A 25908-nucleotide genomic window follows, 5' to 3' on the forward strand; every position below is an offset into this window, starting at 1 on the left:
TCGTGGTTTTTGGCCATTTTCTCTGAACCTATCTACGTGACTTTACCGAAAGACCCAAAGAATATTAATTCCTGCAGTCACGAAAGCATGATCTAGCAATTCCTTCGGCTGACACGGCGTGGGAAAGCCATCTTCGTCCAGCAGTGCATCGACTAAAGAGCGAAGAGCTGCAACATTTTAATAAAGTGAACAATTTAAGGGGACGTGAATGAGCGGATCATCTAAACAAATAGACAGAGAGACGGACGGATTATATAATCCAGGGAGAGTTTCAAGTAATTGCCAGCTCAAAACATTTTACATTATAATAACGATCACAGATGTACATTTCCGCAAACCCTCGCTTTGTGGCCGCTGTGGAAATTGTTTACGGTGGAAAACCTTTTCACAGAATGCCTGCAACGGGATTGCGCGTCAGGGCCAATTCGACCCAGATTCAGCGGCGACGTTGTCGCCGCCAACGCGTATATATGTTAGATGCACCTATTTTCAAAGCGCATTTTTATATATCGTATCAGACTTCTGCCATGCACTGGGGGATGGGGGGGGGACTGGGGGTGGGGGGCAGGAGGGCAGGCACTCAGGCACTGCATGGGGATGGTGAGAATTACTGTGTAGTCTGTGCCGATTAGCGTCAAACACGGTGAAGCGCGTTTTCGGGTTTGCACACAAGCACGCACACGTTGCCATGTTCATTTGCAAGCGAACGGCGTTGGGGTTTTAACCAGAGTGTACAAAACGAAATGTTCCGCGAAAAAGAGCTTTGTAGCTCATCGGATTCCTCCAGTATAAATAAATATTCCGATTCTGATCATGTATGACAGTCACCGCAGCATTGTTCTCTGAGGCTATTAAAACTCTGTTGCCATCGCAATCCATTCACAAATGAAACGGATGCAATTGCAATTGACCCCGCAGGTCTTGGTGGCTATCGGTCGCGTGACCCACTCCGGGTCAGTTCGTCACTTGGGAGATAAATTAAGGGCCAGCAAAGAGGGCATAACGCTTTATGCGGTCTTGCTCCAGTCGATGGCATAAGCAGTACCGCGCAGCGTGAACGTCACACCTCTGCCAGTGTGCATTGCAGGTCTCTCCATCTCGGCTCGATTGTCAAGGCACCATTTGGTCGACTTCTTTATCACGCGGGTGAAGTAAATGCGCTGTAGACGCGCGTCACTCTGCCACGAGAATTGACTCGCTCGCTGCGTGCGACAGTCCGCAGCCAGGAGGGCCGAGGGGAATGGCGAATGGGGGAACCTTCATCCAGATTTCAGCCGCTGTCATTAAGAGCTGAACCGAGAAACCCATCACCGTGAGTTGTTCTATTCGGGATCGCCTCCCACAGGGCCGTGGCTCAAGGCTATTATTGTTTTGCACGCAATAAATTATCACTCTCCCAAACGCCTTACTGCTGCAATGAAACGCCACAATTCGAATCCGCGATTGAAATTAAGAACATGAAACGTTTTGTCTCGTATTTATCGCACTGCTACGGTACGTATGTTTTCGACGTTGTACTCCGTGGTTCTGTGAAGCGCTTTCGGGTTGTGCCGTGTGTTGTTTTAGCATGATGCCCGACGTTTCGCTCCGCATGCCGGGAACATTGTTGTTAGCACCGCGTTTGTATTGTCTTTTTTTTTCGTCCCCCGTTAATAGACTGTCACTTGCTCCGTGATCTTAAACGTAACATGAGCATGTCGCTTCCATGTGACGAGACAAAAATAAAAAATAAAAATTTATTCTAACTCGCACGGATTCGACGCACGAAGGCCAAACGATGAATTGGCCCATCGTTACATGGCTAAAACTTATCATCATCTGCCTATTTAGGTCATGCAGCTGAGAAGCCTGAGAATTAGACCGCACATCTGCACAGTAGGCAAACCGTATCCCACCGTGACTAATGCACGAATTAGGTCAGTCGGTCCAAGCCGTGCTGAAACGAGTACGACACCCAGCAGCGAAAGCTTTAGAGAAGCGTCTGTTAAACTGGGATCTAAGATGCATGCGCGTGTGTGTGTTAGAACGTCATTGGAGCATTGTGGATGCTTAACGATACACTTCGTAAAAATATTTTTTTTTGCTCTCACGATACGTATGCATCGGATCGAGCGTGCGACAATCAATTGTTTGCGATTTCTACGTGAAATGTTACGAATGCGGTTGACAACTCTTTGTCGAGAAACCGATGATGGATTACTACGAAAAAAGCAACGTGGTTTAAGGCCCACTGCCTGAGACGCCCAATTGTTGTGTTATTTAATGGTTGAGAAATAAATGACTGCTTATTGTATAAATTTAACCAGACAGATAATGTAAGAATTATATATTATAAATTGCAGCCATTTATGAACCGACCAGATGGATGAAGGGCATGGGGTTCATCATGTTGGTTGTTGGTGGTTGTTTGAACATACTTCACAATGCTGGTCACTATAGATCAGTTCAGAAATCACTCTCCACTCGTGTTAGCCGTGGTTGAGCATCGAACTCAGATTTGCCAGGTTCATAACGCAGTGCAACGGACCACTGCAGCGCCACTCCATCCAGTTTATGAATTATTCAAACTACATTACAAATGTTGTTGAAAAGTAATGAATAAATAAGCACACGTGGTATTTGTGCAATTCTTATGGCACAAAGGTTATCACAAAGTCACTATGGTTATGCTTCATTGGCTGTAAGGAACATTTCCACCTTGAGTCTACTGCGGAACTGGCAATGGTTACGTTTCGGCTAATGGATCGAGGATTCTACAAACTAAAGAGCACGAAATTAATAAGATGGTAAAAATAAGGAAAACAAGAAATGTATTTTTATTTATTTAAAGCTTTTGTGATTGCAGGGATTCATATTCTTGGTTCTTTCGGTAAAGTCACGTAGAAGGGAAATAACACAATAATAAAAAAACAATCAAAATCTCACGACGTTTCGACACCTGATGATGATTGCTTGTGTTGCAGTCGAAACGTCGTGAGAATTTTATTGTTTTATATATTTTTTATTATTTTGTTGTTTCCCTTCTACGTGACTTTTCCGAAATAACCAAGGTTAAGAAATCTATTACTGAATAAAACTACAGCTGTGAATCGCGACTAATCAATCTGGTGGGTTAGTCGTGGTCGATTAATTGCATCCTTACTGTTGTACCATGGGTTTTATGCTGCACCTTTAAATGCGTGCGGCGAGAAGCTGAAGCTGTGGATTGGTGAGGGACAACCTCCCACATTGGACAGCAGCCCGGGTTTCTTTTTAAATCAAGGTCGAAGTGACGGTGGTGTAGGTGAAACGTTGTTGTTTATTTTATTGGGTCTTCAGTGTGTGTTGTGGGACGGGCCCTCATCCAGCAGCGGACTGACAAAAGGGCTGTAAATGTAAATAAATGCATTCAATACGTGGTGCGTAAAGTACGCCGCGTTAGAATGTCTTGACCGATGAACGTTCAAATCCCTTGTACTCTTAGGCACAGCTTTTGCACACAAATAGCCGTGTCTCCATTTGATCAAATAGATTTTTCCAGGAATCTCAGCACATAGAACCACATGCAGTATTTTATTTCAAGGAGCATGCGATTGGTCGACAAAGCCCCCCACGAGGCGGCAAATTCTCTCGTGTGATTGACTGCACGGCCCAGCACACTATGCGCCTGCACTTTAACCAAGACGATGGGTCCTGTAAGCGTGGCACTTTGAAAGAGCTCAGAATGGCTTACCCTCCCCCCCCCCATCTGGCATGGAAAGCGTTAATGGCACACACACATACACACAAGCGCGCGCACACGTGACTATGGGACCTGAGCAGATGGCGAAGTGAAGCGTTGCTCAATTATGTGATGTCCAATTTAATTGAACGGCAAAATGCGTCAAACTCGGGCCTTTTCTGTGCCCAGCCACCCCGATGCACACACATCATCAATCACATTTTGACAAGGAGGCTTCGGTAGAAATGTGCACATCAGTGAGCATTTACGTCTCAAGAAAAGCAACATTTGCTCTCCGTCGAGTTGGGGCGAGTGTTAATATCAGCGTTGTGTTTTTAGAGCGAGGACTGCAGTTGCTACTGGATGGGAATTAGTGTTCAGTAAGCCTCGTTTATAGATAACGTAAGGGTTCGGAATTTGTGAGTAATAAAAGGCCCATTCTTCATTCTTAAAAATATGTATTTTTTTTCAACCCTTTGTCAAGGCCTCCCTATGGTGTGTCAGTAATGTTTTTTTAACCATACTTCACCACCACCACACTAGTCAGCGTGGATTGGGATGTTGCCATGCTATCATGATAAGCACGCTGGACATGCAATCCAAATATCGCAGGTTCCATCTCCCGGCGTAGAAGGTGGAACAAATGGAAAGTCTCATAACTTCCTCCCCCTCTACCCACCAAGTAGCAGACCTCCGATTAGCACGGTTGGCTACGTACCGTGCTAAAGAAGTTCAACATACATACAACGTACATACAACGTGCATACAACGTGCATAGATAGATACACCCCACAGTTAGTCGATCAGCAAGTGGCATGCGATTGGGAAAAGTGTGGGCACTCTCACCTCTTCCAAGATGTTAGGCCATTATGGAAGAGTAGGCCAAATACCCTCTAGAACTCCCTGTAGGGGAGGCCCTTCTGCCAGCGGTGTAGCGAGCAAGCAATTGCGGGGGCTGTACCTTTACTTCACCACCCTGGTCACTGTGGGTTGGTGAAAGTGATCGGTTCAGAGATCAACTCGCCGCTGTTAGCCGTCGCTGGAAATCATGCTCAGGCAAAAAACTGGCTATACAAAAGAATTGCGCTGACCAACTGTACTACTCTTAACCCTGCTATGAATTACTTGCAAATATTTTCAGTTAAGTGCAAAATTAGGAAGACATTTCCAAAATCTTGAAAGAAAATACTGTATATCACCATTAACATCAATTGCAAATGTCTGCAAGGCTAAGTACGGCACTGTAATGTCATTTCAAAAGCATTAAGACACGGAACCATTACGCGCTAAATTGTGTTATCAACACCTCCGAGTTATATAACATGTATAATAACAGAGCACTTCAATTTATTGTGGTGCCTATTACTCATGGCCGTTCAACTTTGTAGTTTTTTTCCCATAACTGAAAGCACATGCCACACCAATGAGCCAGAGATCTCACCACTTATAACTACAGCAGTCTGTTTTAAGTTAATATTTAGCTAATTAACTCATTCTGCGTAAACTATCCCAATAATTTTCTCTGGACAGTTTGGCCTAGCTTTAAATTCATATGGATCAGCACAAAGATCTATAGCCCAATCAAGTCGTAAACATTAAAATCCCTTTGTATTCCACATATTTTGCACAAATACAGGGTGCTTGAAAAAGATGGACCCGATGTGAAATCGCTGTATCTCTGCAACTACGAACCGCCCATGAATGAAACTCTTACCACTTGAAAGTACGGGGCATAGAGTTTCAAATGATTACCGCTCGATGCCTCTCCCAGCGCACAAACAGCCCCTAACCTCAGCAATTCGCGAGACGGTGACCACACAACACAACGGGCGTTTTGCGTTCTGGAGTTCAGCAAGGCGTTTCAACGGCGTTTTGGCATTAATCCGCCAATGTCAAAGAGCATTCATCGTTGGTACCGACAATTTTAGGAAACAGTCTGTTTACGGTGAGGGAAAAAAATGTATTTGATCCCCTGCTGATTTTGTACGTTTGCCCACTGACAAAGAAATGATCAGTCTATAATTTTAATGGTAGGTTTATTTGAACAGTGAGAGACAGAATAACAACAACAAAAATCTAGAAAAACGCATGTCAAAAATGTTACAAATTGATTTGCATTTTAATAAGGGAAATAAGTATTTGACCCCCTCTCAATCAGAAAGATTTCTGGCTCCCAGGTGTCTTTTATACAGGTAACGAGCTGAGATTAGGAGCACACTCTTAAAGGGAGTGCTCCTAATCTCAGCTTGTTACCTGTATAAAAGACACCTGTCCACAGAAGCAATCAATCAATCATATTCCAAACTCTCCACCATGGCCAAGACCAAAGAGTTCTCCAAGGATGTCAGGGACACGATTGTAGAACTACACAAGGCTGGAATGGGCTACAAGACCATTGCCAAGCAGCTTGGTAAGAAGGTGACAACAGTTGGTGCGATTATTCGCAAATGGAAGAAACACAAAAGAACTGTCAATCTCCCTCGGCCTGGGGCTCCATGCAAGATCTCACCTCGTGGAGTTGCAATGATTATGAGAACGGTGAGGAATCAGCCCAGAACTACACGGGAGGATCTTGTCAATGATCTCAAGGCAGCTGGCACCATAGTCACCAAGAAAACAATTGGTAACACACTACGCTGTGAAGGACTGAAATCTTGCAGCACCCGCAAGGTCCCCCTGCTCAAGAAAGCACATATACATGCCCGTCAAGTTTGCCAATGAACATCTGAATGATTCAGAGGACAACCGGGTGAAAGTGTTGTGGTCAGATGAGACCAAAATGGAGCTCTTTGGCATCAACTCAACTCGCCGTGTTTGGAGGAGGAGGAATGCTGCCTATGACCCCAAGAACACCATCCCACCGTCAAACATGGAGGTGGAAACATTATGCTTTGGGGGGTGTTTTTCTGCTAAAGGGACAGGACAACTTCACCGCATCAAAGGGACGATGGACGGGGCCATGTGCCGTCAAATATTGGGTGAGAACCTCCTTCCCTCAGCCAGGGCATTGAAAATGGGTCGTGGATGAGTATTCCAGCATGACAATGACCCAAAACACACGGCCAACGCAACAAAGGAGTGGCTCAAGAAGAAGCACATTAAGGTCCTGGAGTGGCCTAGCCAGTCTTCAGACCTTAATCCCATAGAAAATCTGTGGAGGGAGCTGAAGGTTCGAGTTGCCAAACGTCAGCCTCGAAACCTTAATGACTTGCAGAAGATCTGCAAAAAGGAGTGGGACAAAATCCCTCCTGAGATGTGTGCAAACCTGGTGGCCAGCTACAAGAAACGTCTGACCTATGTGATTGCCAACAAGGGTTTTGCTACCAAGTACTAAGTCATGTTTTGCAGAGGGGTCAAATACTTATTTCCCTCATTAAAATGCAAATCAATTTATAACATTTTTGAAATGCGTTTTTCTGGATTTTCTTGTTGTTATTCTGTCTCTCACTGTTCAAATAAACATACCATTAAAATTATAGACTGATTATTTCTTTGTCAGTGGGCAAACGTACAAAATCAGCAAGGGATCAAATACTTTTTTCCCCTCACTGTATGTAAGGGGAAGAGCACAGGGCGACCACGCACCTCAGAGGGAAACGTGAGAAGAGAGGCGTTTGGGACGAATTAAACTATCGTCTCGATGTTGTCCGTACAGCAGGTGGAGGGCACGTAGAGCATTTATAAAATGGTTCGTAAAACTTGAAAACTCATTAAACCGTTTGTAACTTTTTGTGTAATTGTAAAATGTTGCCATCGTGAAATATACTGCTTTGAACTTGGGCCCATGATTTTTAAACACCCTGTATATGGCCTTGTCCTTGTCTCCATTTAATGAAATTGGTCAAGTAATTGTTGGAAATTCCACTGTGCCTCACGCGACCTGATGTGGGGGTAGGGGGCGTTAGGGGTGGATGCTACTATCCTAATGAATTTCGGCAAATTAATTCATTTTAGCCACACTTTTACGATAATAAAGACCGATTATGGGAAACTATGTTGGGGTGATTCAGGGGCGGAGCCAGGGGGGAGGGGGGTGACAGGGGTGACATTCTGCGTATAAGTGTACGACACTCGGTCTGGCGGACTCCGTTCAACTGCATTGTCAAAGTGTGTCGCCAACCGATGGCGTCTAGTTCAACAGCCTGACTTTCTTAATCATTCTTGAAATTAAAATGTGTTTAATGTCACCCCGGCCTGAAATCCTGGCTCCGCCCCTGGGGTGATTCCTATCCATGGACAAGCGGGAATAATAATATAAATGTACGCGAATGCACGTGAAATATGAATCATACAGCGCATTTGGAAGACCAGATCAGAGTGACCCACATGCAGATAATTGCATATAATATGATGAATTTCTTGTCACTTCCAAATTAATTATATTATTCGTGAGAAAGCACATATATGAAGAATCAATTTGCCAACAACAGCACATCAATCAATCAATTCTGGCACACTTATAATAGGAAGAGCAGATAATAGGATTACAGATAATAAGAATTTCAATGTATTGGTTATTCCACTGGAACACAATGAGGCTTTAAAAAAATGTGAATCTTCCTATTCACTTTGGGACCCTGTGGGCAGTATCCAGATATGCAATTATAAAAAAGTCAGTACCCTTTGTGGCGTAATACAGATGTTTTTTAATATTCAAACACCAAATAGACAAGGCCTCAAGTCTCCATTAAACCGAATATAATTTGTGAATTAAAGCTTTCGTGACTGCAGGGATTCATATTCTTGGTTCCTTCGGTAAAGTCACGTAGAAGGGAAATAATAAAATAATACAAATAAAACAATAAAATTCTCACGACGTTTCGATTGCAACACAAGCAATCATCATCAGGTGTGAAAACCACAGCAAGAACATTACCACAAGAGAAAAAAAACGCAAGAAAAAACGCCACTTTTTTCCAATTTTCTTGCTGTGGTTTTCACACCTGATGATGATTGCTTGTGTTGCAGTCGTAACGTCGCGAGAATTGTATTGTTTTATATTTGTATTATTTTATTGTTTCCATTCTACGTGACTTTACCGAAAGAACCAAGAATATAACCGAATGTCATTTTGGTTAAAGAGATATGCAAAAAATTTGCTTCGATAATGTGTGCGGCGCTTGAAACCGATAGGCCTGCACCAGCGACACTCCTTTATGCCGTTGTCTCACCAGTGTTAGACCAAAGGCCACCTAGAGACAAGCAGTACAAGCACAATGCAAACAACCAACAGCATGAACGGCTTGGGTTAAGCAGTTATAGCTATGGGACCCTTTAGTATCAATAAATTGATTATCATTGGTTATCATCTTAACACCTTTATTTATCTGCTTGGTTCTTTCGGTAAAGTCACGTAGAATGGAAATAAAATAACAAAAGTAAAACAAAAGAAAGTAAAATTTTAATTTATTTTATTTCCATTCTACGTGACTTTACCGAAAGAACCAAGCAGATAAATCCCTGCAGCCACGAACGCTTTAAGTCGACCTTCATTCATGCCACATATTCCTATTCATCAATTGTTGGGTGAAAGTGTGGTCACGGTGGCAGGCAATTTCCAGATTTTTGTTTTTCATACCGTACTTATGGGAAGGCAATGCGTGTCTTTTTGCTCTCTCATCCAAAATGTGATCCTGGCTCGGTTCTCATTTTCCAAAGATGTGCTTTAAATGCTAATTTTATATCTAAGCTGAGCTACGAGTGTTACTGCCCTTCTTACGCGTGGTTTTATCCGCGTGCTTGTATCTCCTCCCACACGTCACTCACTCATTAACGGAATTGGCCAACCTCCCCAAGACAGAATCCTTCTGTGAAAGCACCTTTAGACCCAGTGAGGCTTTCCTGGGTAAATAATTACCTCTCGTATGAGTCACTGAGATAAATAAATGACGAAACCATGTGCTTGATGTCTGACAAAATAAAAACATTACTGAAAAAAAAAATGTACGCTTCGAAAAAATGTTAACACGTACATGAGACTATCGATTTTAACGGGAAAAGGGACGGATAATAGTACACTGTAATATGATAACAAATGTTTGTTAATAGCTCCAAAAAGTCAAAGAGCCTCCCACTTGTTCGCCATCGTTGTCAACACGTGGCCTGGAATCTTCTCCAGGTGATCTCCAGCGCCCGGAGGCAGCAGCACATGTCACGTGGCATTGTTGCAAATTATCGGAAGTGTTAACATTCTTTTGAAGCACTCGGTCTATGCAAGGACGTATAAGTGTGTTCTACACTGGGATAATTCACGTAAATGTATGGATATATTTGTACATATTTACGAGCCTTAAGACCGAATCACCTGCAATGCCTGTTTATCAAGAAGATCTCAGAAGCCGAGTCGGGTGTAAGACTGGAGAGCAATTGAATGGGCAAACACCAATGTCGTAGCATGTGTTGTAGGCTGTGGAGCTACGTCGTGTATAGCAGTGAACAGTACAACAAGATCCATCGTTGTACTGTATTTATACGCTCCAACCTCTGCGCCCCACGCATTCACCAACCAGCACCGAAAACGCTTGCAAATGAGATGTTCCAACTTAAGGGATAAATCAAATTTAAATTTAAAACTAAAGTATATTAACACGTAGGCTTTCGCGACCAATAGTATTCGTAATAAAGGTTTGCTGGGGGTTAGATATGAAAAGTATATTGTTAAAAAGTATGGTCAAATAACCCTGTGACCCCACACAGCCCGGCGAGAATCTTATCCAGCAGTGGATTCATTAAAAGACTACACACATGCTTATTTTTGAACCTCTGCGATTGGACAGTACGCAGGAATACTGAATACTATTAAATGTAGCCGTATAATGACATTTACAATTAATGTCTGTGTGAAGCCCTGTGGAATTGAACCTTGAGTACTTCACACTGGATTTCAACAGCGATGATGCTAACAGCAGCGATGAGCAAAGCATGTCTTCAACCTCAAAATACAGATTTAACGGTTGATTTCTAGATTTGAAGCTTTCGTGACTGCAAGGATCCATACTTTTTGGTTCTATTCGGTAAAGTCACGTAGGTAAAAAAATAAAAACAACAAAAATCACGACGTTTCGGCCACAACACAAGTGGCCTTCATCAGGTGAAGGGACCAGCACTGTCTCGAGGACAGCGCTGGAGTGAAACACAGCCAAGCTCAGACCGCGACCTTTAAGCTGTGTGAGAGTAATGAAGGTGCCTTGACAAAGGAATTAGCATAAAAATTTGCATTTAATAGGCGGACTTAGCATGATGAAAGGTGGGGAGGGGGTGAACATGTGCAGGCTGGCGAGGGGGCAAGGTAGAGTCCACATGCTCGTGGTGTGAACGGTTCATTCCGGTAATTCGATGAATTGCCATGATTCGACTCAAGGAAGACTTAACTTTTTTCAACATTACGGTCAATGTAGGAGCCACTAGTGGCCGTAGGTGGACCCATTTCACGCGACATGTACGGATACAAAAATACGTCACACATGAAAAATCAATGCATGTATTGCGAATTTAAGAATCAATACTGATGAATCGATGCATTATTACATTCTGGGTGCACGCAGTCATCGTGTTCGTTGTGATCTATAATTGCCATCATCTTTTGCAGTTAAGTTTCTTCTCAGTTTGGTCAAGGTGTCCCTTTGGAACTACGCTCTAAAGTCTCAAGTGGCTGTCATCTGCTTATAATTAAGGATTTATTTTACTCGATGTAAATTAAAAAAAAAATGTATTCTATATGACCCAGCATGTGTGAATAATGTTCATAAATAACTAAGAATTTAAAGCCCTTGAGTTAAGTCACTGCTGCATGAAGGCCTCCCCAATCCAGTGTTGGTCGTGGGGTTTGTTTAACTATACTACTTTGCCCGGATCAAATAGAGATAGAGAAGTCACAGACTTATACGGAGAACTTCACACTGACAGAGGAATCCGAGACTCACGTAGAGATTTCACACTTACAGAGATCCTACGACTCGCATAGAGACCTTCAAACATACAGATAACCTTAGACTCACATAGAACTTTCACAATTACATAGAGATCCTGAGACTCGTATAGAGACCTTCACATTTACATAGAAATCCTTAGATTTGCACTGACATAGAGATCCATAGACTCACATAGAACTTTCATACTTACATAGCGATCCTTAGACTCACATATGACCTTCACACTTACATAGAGATCCTTAGATTTGCACTGACATAGAGATCCATAGACTCACATAGGACCTTCAAACTTACATAGAGATCCTTAGATTTGCACTGACATAGAGATCCTTAGACTTGCATAGAGACTTTCACACTGACATAGAGATCCTTAGACTCACATGGGACCTTCACACTTACATAGGGATCAATTCTAGATTTGAAGCTTTCGTGACTGCAAGGATCCATACTCTTTGGTTCTACGGTAAAGTCACGTAGGTAAAAAATAAAACAACAAAAATCACGACGTTTCGGCCACAACACAAGTGGCCTTCATCAGGTGAAGGGACCAGACTGTCTCGAGGACAGCGCTAGAGTGAACACAGCCAAGCTCAGACCACGACCTTTAAGCTGTGTGATAGTATTTAAGGTGCCTTGACAAAGGAATTAGCATAAAAATTAGCATTTAATTGGCGGACTTAGCATGATGAACGGTGTAGAGGGGGTGAACATGTGCAGGCCGGCGAGGGGGGGAGGGGGAGTTTACATATTGATGGTGTGAAAAGGGAATTTTAAGAAGCTGCGAAAGTTTGGGCTACCACTACTTGAAAAAATATACTGTACCATTAAAAATTAGTTTAATGTTTGGTTCGATTTAGAACATCTTTCCAATGGTTGCTTAATTTGAAACCATCTTCTCGGTTGAAATTGTGTCTGTGTTTGTAAATCTGAATTGCCTCGTGAACAAATCTCTAATAGAAACCCGTGGGTTTGCAAAGAACCTAGGTATCGGAGAAAATTATATCATGATCACCCACTACGTGTTAATATAATATACGGTTCATTACAGTACACAAAATTCGTGATCTGATCCCATCCGTGAAGGATGTCATTCCTAACTTACAGTACCCCGGGGTTTACAAATTGAGTTGTACCTGCGGTGATTGCTATATCGGGGAGACGAAGCGACATGTCTCTGACCGAATTCGCGAGCACAAATCAGATTTGAAACACGGCAGAACGAATTCTTCTGCCGTAGCTGATCACTGTTACAACGCTGTGGGTGATCACGATATAATTTTCTCCGATACCAAGGTTCTTTGGAAACCCACGGGTTTTTATCAGAGATTTGTTCACGAGGCAATTCAGATTTACAAACACAGACACAATTTCAACCGAGAAGATGGTTTCAAATTCAACAACCATTGGAAAGATGTTCTAAATCGAACCAAACATTAAACTAATTTTTAATGGTACAGTATATTTTTTCAAGTAGTGGTAGCCCAAACTTTCGCAGCTTCTTAAAATTCCCTTTTCACACCATCAATGTAAACTCCCCCTCCCCCCCTTGCCGGCCTGCACATGTTCACCCCCTCTACACCGTTCATCATGCTAAGTCCGCCAATTAAATGCTAATTTTTATGCTAATTCCTTTGTCAAGGCATCTTAATTCCTCTCACACAGCTTAAAGGTCGCGGTCTAAGCTTGGCTGTGTTCACTCCAGCGCTGTCCTCGAGACAGTCTGGTCCCTTCACCTGATGAAGGCCACTTGTGTTGTGGCCGAAACGTCGTGATTTTTGTTGTTTTATTTTTGACCTACATGACTTTACATAGGGATCCTTAGACTCGCACTGACAGAGATCCTTAGACTTCCATAGAGACCTTCACACTGACATAGATATCCTTATACTCGCACTGACATAGAGATCCTTAGACTCGCATAGACCCCTTCACACTGACACAGAGATCCTTAGACTCACATAGGACCTTCACAATTACATAGAAATCCTTAGACTCGCATAGAGACTTTCATACTTACAGAGATCCTTAGACTCACATAGAGGCCTTCACAATGACATAGAGATCCTTAGACTTGCATAGACCCCTTCACACTGACAGGGATCCTTAGACTCGCATAGATCTTCACACTGCCATAGAGATCCTTAGGCTCACATAGAGATCTTCACACTGACATAGAGATCCTTAGACTCGCAGAGATCTTCACACTGACATAGAGATCCTTAGACTCACACAGAGATCTTCACACTGACATAAAGATCCTTAGACTCACATAGAGATCTTCACACTGACATAGAGATCCTTAGACTCACACAGAGATCTTCACACTGACATAGAGATCCTTAGACTCGCATAGAGATCTTCACACTGACATAGAGATCCTTATACTCGCATAGAGATCTTCACATTGACATAGAGATCCTTAGATTCGCAGAGATCTTCACACTGGCATAGAGATCCTTAGACTCACATAGAGACTTTCACACTGACATAGAGATCCTTAGACTCACACAGAGATCTTCACACTGACATAGAGATCCTTAGACTCACATAGAGATCTTCACACTGACATAGAGATCCTTAGACTCGCATAGAGACTTTCACACTGACATAGAGATCCTTAGACTCAGATAGAGACCTTCACACTGACATAGAGATCCTTAGACTCACATAGAGACTTTCACACTGACATAGAGATCCTTAGACTCACACAGAGATCTTCACACTGACATAGAGATCCTTAGACTCACATAGAGATCTTCACACTGACATAGAGATCCTTAGACTCGCATAGAGACTTTCACACTGACATAGAGATCCTTAGACTCAGATAGAGACCTTCACACTGACATAGAGATCCTTAGACTCGCATAGACCCCTTCACACTGACATAGAGATCCTTAGACTCACATAGAGACTTTCACACTGACATAGAGATCCTTAGACTCACACAGAGATCTTCACACTGACATAGAGATCCTTAGACTCACATAGAGATCTTCACATTGACATAGAGATCCTTAGACTCACATAGAGATCTTCACACTGACATAGAGATCCTTAGACTCACATAGAGACTTTCACACTGACATAGAGATCCTTAGACTCACACAGAGATCTTCACACTGACATAGAGATCCATAGACTCACATAGAGATCTTCACACTGACATAGAGATCCTTAGACTCACATAGACCCCTTCACACTGACATAGAGATCCTTAGACTCACACAGAGATCTTCACACTGACATAGAGATCCTTAGACTCACATAGAGATCTTCACATTGACATAGAGATCCTTAGACTCACATAGAGATCTTCACACTGACATAGAGATCCTTAGACTCACATAGAGACTTTCACACTGACATAGAGATCCTTAGACTCACACAGAGATCTTCACACTGACATAGAGATCCTTAGATTCGCAGAGATCTTCACACTGACATAGATATCCTTAGACTCGCATAGAGATCTTCACACTGACATTTTAAATCCTTAGAATCGCATAGAGACCCACAGACTGCTGGTGTATGGACCTACACTCAAGAAAACTCAAAGACAACCCCCTAAGCGTGTCATTTGGCCTACTCTTCCACAACGGCCGGATTTTTTTGTTATTTTATTTTTCAAAGAGTTGGGTGTATCCACACTTTACCCCACCACCGCGAAGTGCAGAGGCTTCACGAAGACAACCTCAGATGTAATAATAATAATAAGGGTTTTTCCCCTTTTTTCTGGCAACAAAACTGAAACCTTTTTTTTTTACAAGGATTCATGTTACTGCATTAACCACAACACCTGCAGTCAAAATGCAAACAAAAAAAACCTACTATGTATGTTGTTGTCGTTGCTGAGCGGCGGGCGACGCGACCATGCGCACGGACGCACGCGTTCGCTCGCACGTGCGTCAGCAAATCACGAAGCAATTTACAGGGCGAACAAATTGTCACTGACCCACGCCGGCCGATGTCCTTGGACGCCGATGCCTGTCGCCTCTCTCGCCTCTGTCCGCAGACCCCGTGTGCCCATCACCACCACCATCACCGCCACCACCACCGCCACCGCCGCCGCAGTCACCGTCACCATCGTCGTCTCTCGTTCTCTCCTCGTCGTCCGTGCAGGCCGGGGTCACCGAGAAGCGGACCGACTGCGCCATGGCCCGCTGCGTGTGGTCACCCTTTGGCTGTGGAGCCCAGCAGAGGTGCGGGGGGGGGGGGAGGTGGAGGAGGTTTGCGAGCGCGCTTCGAACCGGGCAGATCCCAAGTTCGATTCCCGCTCACGGACAACACCGGGAAGACGAACACCTTGAACAGGTCCTGGGCATTCCCACCCCCCTAGGTCGACTCGGCCTCAAATGAGTACCTAGGGGAGAACAAAGGCGGTCGGGCGTGGTTTTGCTGGACACCCCGCAAGCCCTCGTGTGGCGTGCCGGTCTCCGTGGAGGTGCTGCCCGCTCACAGCACTTGCCACCTCCCCCCCCAACCACAAACGTCTACGCGGAAGATCTTTGTCTTTGTGGCTGCGATGTAATGGCACACAACACATTGACGACTCGTGCAGTGAATTACACACGCGAGCATGTGTGTGTGTGTACACGGTACATTGTGTGTGTACACGCGTGCATGTGTGTACACGCATGTGTGTGTGTACACGGTACATAGTCTGTGTGTGTACACGCATGTGTGTGTGTACACGGTACATTGTGTGTGTACACGCGTGCATGTGTGTACACGCATGTGTGTGTGTACACGGTGCATAGTCTGTGTGTGTACACGCATGTGTGTGTGTACACGGTACATTGTGTGTGTACACGGTACATAGTCTGTGTGTGTACACATGCATGCATGTGTGTGTACACGGTACATCGTATGTGTGTACGCACGCGTGCATGTGTGTGTGTGTACACAGTACATAGTCTGTGTGTGTACACGGTACATTGTGTGTACACACGCGCGCATGTGTGTGTGTGTACACGGTACATAGTCTGTGTGTGGACACGCGTGCATGTGTGTGTGTACACGTGTGTGTGTGTTTGTACGGTATATAGTCTGTGTGTGTACACGGTACACAGTCTGTGTGTGTACACGGTACATTGTGTGTGCACACGCGTGCATGTGTGTGTGTATGTGTACACGGTACATAGTCTGTGTGTACACACGCGTGTGTGTGTGTGTACACAGTACATAGTCTGTGTGTACACACGCGTGTGTGTGTGTACACAGTACATAGTCCGTGTGTATACACGCGCGTGTGTGTGTACACAGTACATAGTCCGTGTGTATACACGAATGCATGTGTGTGTGTGTACACAGTACATAGTCTGTGTGTATACACGAATGCATGTGTGTGTGTACACGGTACATAGTCTGCGTGTACACACGCATGCATGTGTGTGTGTGTACATGGTACATTGTGTGTGTACACGGTACATAGTCTGTGTGTGTACACGGTACGTAGTCTGTGTATGTACACACGCGTGCATGTGTGTGTACACGGTACATCGTCTGTGTGTACACACGCGTGCATGTGTGTGTGTGTACACGGTACATTGTGTGTGTACACGGTACATAGTCTGCGTGTACACACGTGTGTGTGTGTACACGGTACATAGTCTGCGTGTACACACGCGTGCATGTGTGTGTGTATACACGGTACATAGTCTGTGTGTACACGGTACATTATGTGTACACACGCGTGCATGTGTGTGTACACGGTACATCGTCTGTGTGTACACACGCGTGCATGTGTGTGTGTGTACACGGTACATAGTCTGTGTGTGTACACACGCGCGCATGCGTGTGTAGTGCGTGTGTACATGCAATAGGGTTTGAACACAATATCTGCGTAGGGGCATTTAAGATACGTGCTGACGATTCAGTGCAATTATGCATGCAAATGCACAATAGGGCTATTGTGCAACGCGGTAATGCATAGCAGCAGTTAAGAGACACATACAATGACGCGAATATTGTTGTACAATAAAATATGCGTAGCAGCTCTTTGCACACACGCAGACCAATGTAGCGCGTGCGTACATTCCCCTTGAATTGTAGTACTATGCCGTACTGAATTATTGCGATGCGATTAGCAACGTATTACACTACTGTTGGATGTACACACACAATGACACGTACACTCCCGTGTACAAGCACGGACACGTAATGCTTGCTGCATGCGTGCATTCTGTGCACCAACACCAAATGCAGTTGTGTATCAGCAGCACACGATGACACATGGCCATAGCTGCAGTTTAAACATAGATGTCACTGTACACCAGTAAGGGAGTTTACAATTGTGGACCACGTTTTTGGATACACAGTGTGTGTGTGTATCACACACACAATTCTGTGTGTATCACACATATACACAATTGTGTGTGTGTGGGCATCACACACATACGCAATTGTGTGTGTGTGATGCATACAGTGTTTATGTGTGGGATACACAGTGTATGCATCACACACATACACAAATTGTGTGTGATGCATACACAATTGTGTGTATGTGTGGGATACACATAGTGTATGCATCACACATACACAATTGTGTGTGTGTGTGGGATACACACAGTGCATGCATCACACACATACAATTGTGTGTGTGTGTGATGCATACACACAGTGTGGAATACACACACAATTGTGTGTATCACACACACACATTGTCGGGCACCGTCGAACACAGCGTTTAAACAAAGACATTAACGGAGCAGTACACAGGATTCAAGCAGAGACACATTTACAATATTTGTTTTGACGCAATTGGTCGCACGTGCAGTACGAGAAAACGCGTCGCTGTCCATACTGTGTAGTACTGTATATGTCGTGTGTGTGTGCTGTGTTTACCGAATTGATAACATCACACAGTGAAGCGTGCACTTAAAGATACAGTATATATAAGCGTGTGTGTGTGTGTACTCTTACGTTCACCGGGTTATGTGCAACATTGTCACGTAGACATTCAACCCAGATAAATGCACGCGTGAGTATTTACTGCAAGCGTGTGTGATATAGTATAGTACTACTCTATGTACACTCAACATTGTATATGTAGACACGATGCATATACATACACACACACACGTGCACATCAAGTGCATGCACACGTGGGTTACATTCGGAACACGAAACCCCGAAATAATAAACGTATACACACATCCGCAAGGTCCCCATAATTCACATTCCAATCACACGACGCAGAACTGTATGTGTGTCTCTCTCTCTGTCTCTCTCTCTGTCTCTCTCTGTGTGTCTCTCTCTGTGTCTCTCTGTCTCTCTCTCTGTGTGTCTCTCTCTCTGTCTCTCTCTCTGTGTCTCTCTGTGTCTCTCTGTGTCTCTCTCTGTCTCTCTCTCTGTGTCTCTCTGTCTCTGTCTCTCTCTCTCTGTGTCTCTCTCTGTGTCTCTCTCTGTCTGTGTCTCTCTCTCTGTGTGTCTCTCTCTCACCTTGGCAGAATGAGAAGCAGAAGCCGCTACAGCAGCACGCGGCCGATAACAAGACCGCCGATACCCGATGTCATTTAGCTGTGCGCACACATGCGGAGTGAGTGAGTGTGTGTGCACACAACGTCAATGTGATGTGGACATGCAAATTGCGAGAGAGAGATCTGCGTTCGAGTCTCGCCCGATGTTCAATGTTGCCGGAGCATCGCTGGATGGGATCTTGGCTGCGTTGAGTGCGGAGGCTGTGAGCTTGAGAATGGAGGAGGAGGGGGTTGGCCATTGGCTGTGATGTGGTGGTGATGATGGGGCGTGGAGAGGACAGCTGAGAATGTGTGTTGTATTCCTGGCTCTTTCGGTAAAGTCACGTAGAAGGGAAACAATAAAATAATAAAAATATAAAACAATATAATTCTCGCGACGTTTCGACTGCAACACAAGCAATCATCATCAGGTGTGAAAACCACAGCAAACATTTTTGAAAAAAGTGGAGGGTTTTTTTAAACGTTAGCACCACGGAGAGCGATTTGGCAGTTTGTTCAGATGGACGAGTCCATCTATGTTCGTAAAAGAGGAGGGGGGAGACGAAAATAATGGATGCGGTCTGAAAGCCACCTTAAGCGTGAACAATCAATTAAGAAATCTAGATTTAAAGCTTTCGTGACTGCAACGATCCATACTCTATTCGGTAAAGTCACGTAGGTAAAAAATAAAACAACAAAAATCACGACGTTTCGGCCACAACACAAGCGGCCTTCATCAGGTGAAGGGACCAGGCTGTCTCGAGGACAGCGCTGGAGTGAAACACAGCCACCCTCAGACCGCGACCTTTAAGCTGTGTGCGAGGAAACAAGGTGCCTTGACAAAGGAATTAGCATAAAAAATAGCATTTGATTGGCCGACTTAGCATGATGAACGGTGTAGAGGTTTATCAAATCCTTCCAATGATTGCTAAGCCAGATTCATCTTCTCGGTTGAAATTGTCTCTGTGTTTGTATATGTGGATAGCCTCATGAACGAATCTCTCATGGTAGCCAGATGGCTTGCAAAGAACCTCTGTCTTGGAGAAGTCAATGTCATGTGAGCCTACTGAGTTATAACAGTGATCTTCCACGGCTGAGGTGTTGGTCCTACCGTGTTTTAGGTCTGCTTTGTGTTCACGAATGCGGTCGGAGACATGTCGTTTGGTTTTTCCAATGTAACTACTACCACAGAGGCAACTTAGTTTGTAGACGCCAGGGTACTGTATGTCCGGAATCACATCTTTTACAGACGGAACCAGATCACGGATTTTATGTAATGTGTTGAATCGGACCTGGATTTTGTGTTTATTCAAGATTTTGGAGATCTTTTTTGTGATCCCCGCAATGTACGGTAAAGTGATGGTTTTGAAAGGCACCTCAAGAGGGTCCTTCTTCATGGTTGGAGTGATAGCTTTGCGGATTGTGTAGTCGGAGTAACCATTAGCCTTAAGAGCTTGGTGTACGTGCTTGAGTTCACTGGCTATGTGTTCCTGGTCGGATATGCATTGGGCTCTATGGTGCAGAGTCTTGATGAGGGAATTCTTCTGGGATGGATGGTGGTGGGAATCCGATTTCAGGTAAGCATCCGTATGGGTAGCTTTCCTGTAGACAGAGTGGCTCATTGAACCATCAGCACAAATCAGATTTGAAACACGGCAGAACGAATTCTTCGGTCGTAGCTGATCGTTGTTTCAACACAGCGGGTTCTCATGATATTGTTTTCTCCGATACCAAAGTACTCTGCAAACCTCCCGGATACTACGAAAGATTTTGATTATATTGATGTAGTTTATATTTTAGTTATTTTTTTATAAGTTTACTATATGTTTGTCATTATATAGTGTAGTGTATACCCAGTTACTTAATGTTAATAGCTCAGCTTATTGGAGAGTATATTGAGTACATTTATTATATTGATGTAGTTTATATTTAATTTTTTTTCACATCGGTTTATTGTATGGTAGTAGGGTATTTGCAGTTCTTTAGAAACTGCTTTTTTGTTCTCCACATAATGCACTAGCTTGATATGCAGTTCTTTTTTGTTAAATTTCCCTCCCTTTATTACTGCTAATCCTACATAATTCACTAGCATAATATGACTTTGAGACTTTCACAAGGAGTGACTAACCCAATTTCTGCATTTGTCATCAATATGCTGCATTCCTCTGTTGATATGTAAACTCCTTCGTCAAAGCTGTCTCCTCCCACCCAGCTTAAAATACGCTGCCAAACAACAGGGAGTGGCTCTTCTTCTGAACAAAAGAATGAAGGGGGCGTGGGAGCATGGCGGTGAGTTGTGGGAAGCTGCCTTCCCATCAACCAGAGGCGAGGAGTGGTGGTCGTGGTAACTTATGCCCAAACCGAAGACGAACATCCGTGGAGGGATGCAGGCAAGGCCAATGAGTCAGATGCTTTCTATGACCTCCTGTCACAGGTGCTAGCTAAAGTGCCCCCTCGGGATAGAATCATTCTGTTGGGTGACTTCAATACCCGAGTTGGTCATGAGGCTGGCACCTGGTCTGGAGTGATTGGAAGGCATGGGCCAGATCAGCTCAATAACAACAGCAGGAGGTTGCTAGATTTTTGTGCAGCCCATGGGCTTGTAATTACCAACACGCTGTTCCGGCATCCACACATCCACACAACATCATGGATGCATGCCGGGTTCAAGCAAAAACATCTGCTGGACTACATAGTGACGGAACAGCGGTGAGGGCCCATGTCCTTGACACCATGGAGCTGATCTGCCCACTGACCATCGACTTGTCATCTGTAAGATGCGCCGCCATTCTTCCACTCCAGTGGTGGGTGTGCACCCATGACCCCATTCAAAACCATAGTGTCATATTCTCAGCTAGCTGATGAAAGTTGCAAGCGAGAATGTCATCATCGCTTGCGGCTGGGGTTGGCATAGTCCCCGACTCCTCCTGATGTCTAGGGGAAATGGGCGAGGTTTAGGACTGTGGCTCATGCAGCTGCAATAGCTGCTTTGGGTACATGGTCTAGACCTCCCCAGAGACTCTGGCTGACAGAGGAGGTTTTCAGGCTGGTTGAGAAAAAGTGACAGGCCCACTCTCGCGGCTACAGCATCCCACGTCGGAGAATGAGGAGGCTTACCGCAGCCTTCGCTCGGAGGTTCGGAGAGCCATAAGGCGCTGCAAGGATGGGTGGTGGTCATGGGTTGCTGAGGAGATGGAGTCTGCCTCAATGGCCCACGGTCACAAATCGCTCTTTAATTCCATACAAAAAGTAACCTGCAGCACCGCACCTATTACCATCATTAGGGAAAAGAACGGTGATCCAATCTTCGACCCCCAGGAACAGTTTTGCAGATTTGGTGAGCATTTCTGTGAGGTCGTGGGGGAGGGGTAATCCCTCTGCCTGGAAAACAACGTGGAACAAAGTGGGGATGACCCTGCCGAGGCTGCGGTGCCTCAAATATTGGAGGAGGAAGTCACCCCCTGTGAGTGGCTGGCTGAGGTGCCATCTATTGAGGAAGTATTGAAGGCGATCTCGAGTCTGAGACCAGGAACGGCACCGGACGGAGATGATCCCCCCAGCGAAATGCTGAGGGAGGGTGGCCTTTGTGCACAGACTGCCCTACATGACATTATAACAAGAGTCTGAACCACTGGACGGGTTCCACAGGATTGAAAGGATGCCCTGGTGGTCCCCCTCTTTAAGAAGGGGGACTGCACAGACTGTAACAACTACAGGGGCATCTGACTCCTCAGTGTGCCGGGAAAGGTCCTGGCAAGGATTATTCAACATCTCCTTGCTAGGCACGCTGAGGAGAGGCATGCGGAGCCCCAATGCGGTTTTAGGAAAGGGCGATCCTGCACAGATGGCATATTTTCTGTCCGTCTGCTACAGAAGAGGTGTAGGGAATTTCAACAGGACCTACATATCTGCTTTATTGACCTGGTCAAGGCCTATGATACCATCAGTAGGCCTGGGCTCTGGGTTGCTCTTCGTGCTTTCGGAGTCCCTGACACTCTGCTCACGATCATTAAGGACCTTCATGATGGTGAGCAGGCCCAGGTAAAACTACGTGCCCGGGAGTCAGAGTCATTCCCTGCACACCTTGGGGTGCGACAGGGATGTCCTCTGGCTCCCACATTATTTAACATCTATTTCGACCACGTAGTTCGTGAAGCCTTCAATAGATGCCCGGGTGCGGTCAAGGGATGGCTGCCTAATGCTCAACCATGTTATGTATGCCGATGATCTGGTAATTGCTGCTCACTCAAAGGAGGAGTTGGAGGCGCTGCTACTGAACCTGGAGTTTGCCACTAAGAGGTGGGGCCTTACCATCAGCCTCACCAAAACTAAGCACCTGCCTGGGTATTTTGTACCATCGGACAATCCACCCACACAACTCCCAATTGGTGATAGGGCAGTTGTGGAGCAAGTTGAGAGTTTCCCATACCTGGGCAGTGTGCTTATGACCAGCTCTGGTTTAACAGCAGACGTCTCACTCCGAATCAGTCGAGCGGCATTATCTTTTCATCAGTTGCGTAACGCTGTGTGGAAGCTACTTGGTCTTTCGCACCGCACTAAGCTTCAGGTATTCTCGGCCACAGTCATTCCCTCCCTTCTCCACGCTTGCGAAACGTGGGCCCCCCTAATGGAACATCTTTGCCGGTTAGAAACATTTAGGCTGGCCTGCCTACGATCCATCCTGGGTTTAACCAGGCTGGATTGTGTGAGGAGCTCACAAATCCTTGAAAGATCTGGACTAAGTCCCATCGGTGAACTCCTCCGGCAGGCAAGGCTGCGTTGGCTGGATCATGTAGCCCGCATGCCCAGTCACCGAATGCTTAAACAGCTTTTGTTCGGCCGGATTGAGGGGGCTAAACGGGCGTGGCACGAGCTAGGGAAGAGATGGAGTGATTTGGTACAGGAGGATGTGGAGCTGAGTGGACTTGCCCATTACTGGTATCAGCGGTGTCAAGATCGGCCTCTGTGGAGGAGGCTCGTGAATGACGCTACTGGGCAGTTGGAGGCAGTCGCCCTCCAACAACAACGTAGGGCGGAGGAGCGACGCTCACAACAACGAGTGGCGCGTCGGGTGGCTAAAGCACAGCAGGTTGGCACAGTAGGGGGCACAGGTGGTGCATCAGCCTGTGATCTCAGTCGTCCCATGGCACCTGGTTCTGCCCCGTGACCTCCTGCCAGCGGGCGTTCGACACTTCACGTGGCCTCAACGTGCACATAGCCTGGCACAAGCGTCGTGGAGACGTCACCGCCACATAACAACAACAACCGCCAGTGAATGGCGGTTGTTGTTGTGTGTGCTAGTCCATATGTGTGTGTAAATCCATATGTGTGTGTGAAGGGTGTGTCAAAGAAGAAAAAGTGGACTCTGCATTACCCAGACATTCCATCAGCTATACGCCCAGTACCCCTTGGTTCCTGATGCACCAGAATCATTCTCTTTTGAGTCAGAAGAGGAAAAAGATGAAACTTCTGGTCCTGAACCATCAAGGTCACATGACCCAGATTTTCTCCCATCCTCCTCTGAACCACACCTCATAACACAAGGTGAACTGAACGACCTTGTCAGGAATTTTCAACTACCCAAGAGGAAGGCAGAGCTGTTTGGTTCCAGACTACAGCAGCGGAATATCCTGGCAGGTGATGTTAGGGTTTCCATGTTCCGTGACCGTCAAAAGGATATTGTCCCATTCTTCTTCATGGAAGGTGATCTTGTAGCCTGCAACAACATTGATGGTGTGATGGCAGCCCTCAACATCGTTCATGATCCAGATGAGTGGACACTGTTCATTGATTCATCAAAGATGAGTCTTAAAGCTGTTTTGTTCCATAATAGCAATGTTTTGCCATCAATTCCAGTTGTTCATGCATTCCATATGAAGGAAACCTATGACAACACGAAACAACTTTTGAGGTGCATAAACTATGACCAACATCGGTGGCAACTTTGTGGCGATTTGAAAGTTGTTGCTCTCTTGCTTGGTCTGCAGACTGGATACACAAAGTACTGCTGCTGTTTTCTCTGCAAATGGGATAGTCTTGCGAGAGACTCCCACTACATCAATATAGATTAGCCACTCCGACAGTTATTGGAGCCTGGGAGCAAAAGTGTTCAGCATCCACCACTTGTTGAATCAAGGAAGATTTTATTACCACCCTTACACATCAAGCTGGGTCTGATGAAAAACTTTGTGAAAGCCATGGACAAAACACAAGCAGCTTTCAAGTACCTCCGTGGAAAATGTCCAAGGTTAAGTGAAGCTAAGTTAAAGGAAGGTGTCTTTGTCGGTCCTCAGATTTGTGAACTTCTTCGAGATGTTGCCAATGACAGTGCACTTCCTGGCAAGGAAAAGACGGCATGGAACGCCTTCCAGTTAGTGGCAACACATTTTTTATCGGAAATAACAAGGCAGACAAGTACACTGAGTTGGTGTAAAACCTCCTCAAGGCATACAAGAGCCTTGGTAGCAACATGCCACTAAAGATAAATTGTTGCACTCTCATCTAGATTCCACCAGGACATTGCAACAATGGAGACACGCTATCAGGGCAAATTGAGCCCATCAATGTCTGCAGATTATTGCTGGACAGTGACAAGGGATGCTCCGTTTAATAAATACAAGCGACAAGCCAAGATCGAATAAGGACTAAAATATGTACTTATATATATACATGATTGTTTTTTACCCTTTGTTTCATATTTTTTTACATAACCCTTTTGCTGATTTTTAAAGTGTTACATGAACAGGACAGGTGACGTTATCGTGTAAAGCAATCATTTACAGGTGAAAAGACCTAGGTTTACAATTTATGAGTAAAA

At 44.9% G+C, this 25908-nt stretch overlaps 1 protein-coding gene and 1 long non-coding RNA gene across 3 annotated transcripts in view; one reads left to right on the top strand and one right to left on the bottom strand.

The window, feature by feature from the left end:
* The window catches only part of LOC116952042 (solute carrier family 12 member 4-like), a 68275-nt gene extending 48836 nt beyond the window's left edge, over positions 1 to 19439 (bottom strand). For both annotated transcript variants that reach the window (XR_012946891.1, XM_032971046.2), the window contains exons 1-2: positions 19075 to 19439; positions 15587 to 15815 (exon numbers count right to left, since the gene is read on the bottom strand). Coding sequence is in view for 1 of the 2 variants with exons in the window: in XM_032971046.2 (XP_032826937.2) it covers positions 15587 to 15788 (202 nt within the window). In the remaining variant the exon portion in view is untranslated. The remainder of the gene's footprint in view (positions 1 to 15586; positions 15816 to 19074) is intronic.
* LOC142930910 (uncharacterized) overlaps positions 1 to 25908 on the top strand; it is a 559094-nt gene that overhangs the window by 46097 nt on the left and 487089 nt on the right. The window lies entirely within an intron of this gene.

Source organism: Petromyzon marinus, chromosome 45 (assembly GCF_048934315.1).
Source record: "Petromyzon marinus isolate PM22_M1 ecotype Great Lakes invasive population chromosome 45, UKy_Petmar_22M1.pri1.0, whole genome shotgun sequence".
Taxonomy (NCBI): domain Eukaryota; kingdom Metazoa; phylum Chordata; class Hyperoartia; order Petromyzontiformes; family Petromyzontidae; genus Petromyzon; species Petromyzon marinus.